This window comes from Tachysurus vachellii, chromosome 21, assembly GCF_030014155.1.
Source record: "Tachysurus vachellii isolate PV-2020 chromosome 21, HZAU_Pvac_v1, whole genome shotgun sequence".
NCBI lineage: Eukaryota > Metazoa > Chordata > Actinopteri > Siluriformes > Bagridae > Tachysurus > Tachysurus vachellii.
The window spans coordinates 2,817,237-2,822,391 of record NC_083480.1 but is presented as its reverse complement, the minus strand read 5'-3'; the positions used below and the strand labels follow the sequence as shown (position 1 = coordinate 2,822,391).

General features: G+C 41.3%; 1 protein-coding gene across 1 annotated transcript; it reads right to left on the bottom strand.

Moving 5' to 3' along the window:
- Positions 1-2,696: 2,696 nt before the first annotated feature.
- h3f3a (H3 histone, family 3A) lies at positions 2,697-4,865 on the bottom strand. The gene is made up of 4 exons (XM_060896840.1): positions 4,708-4,865; positions 3,705-3,843; positions 3,459-3,612; positions 2,697-3,048 (listed from the first exon to the last, which is right to left on the bottom strand). Exons 2-4 carry the CDS (start codon positions 3,830-3,832, stop codon positions 2,920-2,922), a joined length of 411 nt encoding a protein of 136 aa, XP_060752823.1. The 5' UTR covers positions 3,833-3,843; positions 4,708-4,865; the 3' UTR covers positions 2,697-2,919.
- Between the last annotated feature and the right edge of the window lie 290 nt (positions 4,866-5,155).

Genomic DNA, 5,155 nt, shown 5'->3' with positions numbered 1-5,155 from the left:
CCAACTTCCAACAATGGGGTATGTGTAGAAATATATTCACTGTGCTGTAATGTGCTTCGTCTTCTTCCTTAGTTTCGTTTCGCCAAATGTCCCTGGAGGCTTGCCATACCTGCAGCCGTGTTCCGTCACTGTGAAAGCTCAAAACACAAAACTTTTCGCCATGGCAGGTCGCGGAGTCATGTGGTCTTATGAAGAAAGCTGTGCACTTATTGATATTTCGAAAGAGGATGTGATGACAACTTGTAAAGAGGCCATTTTGAATACCCAAAATCCATTGCTGCACAGAATTCTGGGTTCTGAGTTCTTATGAAGTTGAGGTGTGAACACGAAAGGGTCTGAGATCACTTCAATACTAAAGAGGACCAAAAAGAGAACTGGGTTCTCTTTTGAGTCCACTATATTGTGAACACCAAACGGACTGAGGTCACATTCGGCTAGTTCCTTTTGTGGTTCACTTTAAGTGAACTGGTTTTGGTTCTTTTAAAACGAACTATATGTGAAAACACCTTTAGAGGCGTTACAAATGTCAAAAGGTGGCAGCACTGAGATAGAAAAAAATGTGCAATCGCATGCAATGCGACAGATGAACATGCAATAAAGATTGTTCATAAAGATGCAACAAGCAAAAATACATTTGTTAGTACAGATGTGACTTTTGGACCTTTTTAATGGTGCTTTTTAACTATTTATAACTATGATTATGATTCTTCTTTTTCTTCTTGTTGTTTTGGTATCTAAGTTAAAATCCATGGGCCATTCCAGAAAAAGTAATTGTAATGTAAATGTCAAAAGTAATGAAAAGATCAATCATACTGGAAAAAAAAACAGACCACTTGGGGTTGCCAGTGTCGTTATTTTTACACAATGTTGACCTGTATTAGGGACTCATGACCGCAGGGTTGTAACAGCTTCAGCATACTCATCTACTTTCCCTTTTTTATGATTATTTATATTCCTAGGTTGCTTTGAGCTCTGTGTGCATTTTCTCTGTGTCTATGAGGAGTTCCTCCAGGTTCTCTTGCTTCTTCTCCTGTTCCAAAGCAGTCAGGTAGGTGGATTGGCTTCACTAAGTTTCTGCTAGGTGTGTGTATGTGGTGTATACTGGTATTGGTATCCAAACCAGAGTTAATTCTGCCAACGTTACCAGGATAATCTCTGGATCCTGATACGATTTGTAGAAGCCTGGATGTTCCTGGAGTATCCCCCCTCCCACCTGCAGGTTTAGTCTGGTCTGGGAAAACGTTGATTACAAACAAACCAAGAACACAAACAGCAGCCATCCAGCAGTTGTTTTTTCAGCTGTGACAATGAGAATGGCCTGGGAAATAAGAGGCATGTACTACATTGTGATTTTAATGTAAGGAGCTATGTACGGTTATTTCAATTAACTTACTGATGCAGCTTAATAAACATAAAATCACAGACAGACCCCAGGGAGTTCCTCTCATTAGAGTTCCTTATGAGATTTGTCTATGTTCAGGCCCACAGATGCAATCAGGAACATGCTGAGAACCGCCTGGGGATGGACAAGAGGCAGTGACATGGGGACCATGATGGGAAGACACACAAGCGATAATTTAATGGAGAGCTGGTGAGCGTCGTTACTTAAAACAAGCGGCGCCAAGACTGAGCTCGGAGCCCTTCGGTCCTTCCCAAGAGAACTAGCAAGTGGGGCATGTTCATTATGTGTATGTGTGAATAAAGAGACAGGATAACACATGAACTTGTAGTTACAAAGAGCAAGAGCAGAGGGACAGAGGTCCAGTGCAGACTGTGAGAAGTGTGTGACAGGAGACCTGCAGATGCAGCTGAGACTTGAGAAAGGCTCAAAGTTGAAGGACTCTGACGTCACGGCTGCTGGCACGTATGTCGTCTGCAAATTTTTCATACGAATGGCTTCCCTTTTGATGTGGTTCAACCAGCTCTAAAGTCATATTGCAATATTTAAACTTGGGGTAAACACTTTCACATAAAATAAGATTTTTAAAACGAACCCGAAATTGAAAGCTGCCGTTCTACTTCGGCTTTCTTGGCATTTGTGCAGCAACGAATCTCGTAATGGAGGCTGAGATCATTATGAACAAACTGCCTAAGGATCTCTGTTCCATTACTGCATCAACAAGAGCCCTGCACCAATGAGTGCACGCTAGCAAAGCAAAGCTAATTAATAGAGTGCGTGTTCATGCATAATCCTGGAGTTGTGCATACAAGGGAAATTAAAGTGTGAATAATGGAACAAACCTGGCAATTACATCTGCATATTAAATTTTTCATTGGAAAAAAAAAAAGGAAAAAATTGAATTGCAGCAGGCAGAGCAAAGAAAAGAGGGAAAAAAAAAAAAAAAAAAAAAAAACCCGCAAGGCAAAGCAGCAGCATCTACTGACTGGGGCTGGTTATAAATGTTGTAAAAGGCTAGAAGATAATTTGAAGAAACAAGGAAATCAGTGACAGCTCCATTAAACTGGCAGCACTTTAAAGATAAAACTGGACACAGCATATTCATGAGCACATGGTAATGTAATCCTGACCTCTAGTGGGCGAGTTAGAAGAGACAGCTACAGGACAACAATTTGAGAACTATACAATTGCAATGCACATCAAGTTTAAAGTTTTACAAAAAAAAAAAAAAAAAAAAAGCCTCAAATTTGCCACAAAGCAAACAAGACAGGGGGAAAAAAACCCAAGTAGGCAAAACTGAGGTAGTAAAATTTTATTAACAACCCAATAATCAATGTAAAAAGATAAATAGTGCAGCATGCAAACTAATGCTACTCTACAATGAGCACTGCCAATAGTAAATACACATTATTCACCAGAAACCTGAGTCTGTAGGGAATGTTTTACAAAATTATGCAATCAGTTAAAATCCACTGCTTTAGGATGTATGGTTAACAAAGATTAAAACATGACAAATTTCATTATGCTCGCTCCCCTCGGATTCGCCTCGCCAGCTGGATGTCCTTGGGCATGATCGTGACCCTCTTGGCGTGAATGGCACACAAGTTAGTGTCTTCAAACAGGCCGACAAGGTAAGCCTCACTTGCTTCCTGTGAAAGTGACAGTAACCACCGGTTAAAAAAAAAAAAACAAAACAAAACCAGAAACTAGCAACTGACTAGCAGTCAGGTCTCCATCATGTGGCTACAAAACCAGGACTGTCGAGGCAACCACATGCTTCCTGCAAAACATGTGACAGTCAAAATGTCTGCTCATGTCACATCAGAGTGGTGCAACAACAGTCAGAAGGCACGATCCAGTCACTACATCATGATTGGCTTTGACGTACACGATTATATGGTGCCACTGTAAGTGATTGGGGGGGGGATGTTGGACTTCCAGCCACAGAGCATTGTTAGGATTTAAACTCATCCCTGAGAGGGAACTTGGAAGCCCATGATTAAAATGTATAGTCAAAACAAAACCCCATACACAAGGGAGCATGATGGGAGGAATATACCTGAAGAGCACCAATGGCTGCACTCTGGAACCTCAGGTCAGTCTTGAAATCCTGTGCAATTTCTCTGACCAGGCGCTGAAACGGCAGCTTGCGAATGAGCAACTCCGTCGACTTCTGGTAACGACGGATCTCTCTCAGCGCGACAGTTCCAGGCCTTTGAAGAACAAACAAAAAAAAAAAGGGAAATGATCTTGCACAATAACTATCTGGACTGTGTAAATCTTCCATCAAGACAGTGTTGCTCACCTGTATCTGTGAGGTTTCTTGACTCCGCCAGTGGAGGGCGCACTCTTCCTCGCTGCTTTTGTAGCCAGTTGCTTCCTGGGCGCTTTCCCACCAGTGGACTTACGAGCAGTCTGCTTGGTACGAGCCATGGTCTCTCACGCTGGGAAATGTAAAGAAAACGCTTAAAACAACCACAAGCGCAAACGAAAGCACAAACGATAAGCTACATCAGCAGCCAAGCACTTCTCGTGTAGTCTAAACTCCACGTCTGTTAACCTTACGAGAGCAGACGTACCATTATCCATCCTAACTAGGCACTTACTTTGGAAATTGTGTCGCAGACAAAATGGCGGCGGGTCACTTTATGGCTCCCTTTCGATGTCTATAACCAGCTAGACAACGTTATATTCGACGACAGACACCTACTGAAAGCACTGAACCGCATAAAAAAAAAACCCCTTGTACTTTACGTTTTCCCCCTAAACAACAAGTCGAGGTCTTGTGTTAAGGCAAATCGACCTTAATAGAGAATAGTTACTCTTATTAACTAGGAGTCTAGCTACAAATTAGCATAGCAAAGCTAACAATTCAACAACAGTTTTATGTGTAACGTTACCAACCCTACTAACGACCAGAGTGATATCATCGCAATTCATCATAAGCTAGTTAAGTAAAAAAAGGTTTTATTTTGCCAAGCCAGCCATAAACACACACTATAAGCGTTAACCATTCAAACGCTCATTGTCCAAAATGGCGGGCAAATAAAAACAGCACCGGCGGAAATCTATTAAGTCTCAAACAGACCCACAGCTATCGAATAGGAAATAACTGGTAACACTACGGACTAAATTTATTAACATTAAACATTTATACATTGAAATAATTAGAACAAATTAAAAGTCTCCTCATTAGCTAACTAACTAGCTAGAATAACGGATCACAACCGAATACACATGTTATTCCGATTTAAACAGAGATATTTAACGTTACGGGAGGTTAAACACATGAGGCTACGTTTACTTACTGACGTGTTTTATTTATATATATTTTTCTCTCTCCGCGTCTCCGACCCTCCGCTCTGGACGTCCTGAAGCGAATGAAAACAAGGCGCTAGTGCGCGTGGTATTTATAGTAGCAGAAGCACCAACGACACGTGACCTGCGAAGCTCCGCCCACACACACACACACACACTGTTCTCTTCCCTGATGTTACGTTACACACAAAATAAACGAATCTGCAGCTAAAATAAATCACGTTTTTCCTCTCAGTCACGTGAAGACACGGGTGTAAAAGGCGGTTAGTGCGGTTCGGAGAGAAATAAAAAACACTTTGTAGCCTGGTTATAACGATGTAAAGGAATTCCGTCATAAACCCGTCGTTTTTATAAAATATTTAAAGTAACACACGTGTTTAAGGTGCACGTTAAAGCGGCTGTGGTTTCAAAAAACACGCTGTATTTTAATATTTGAGA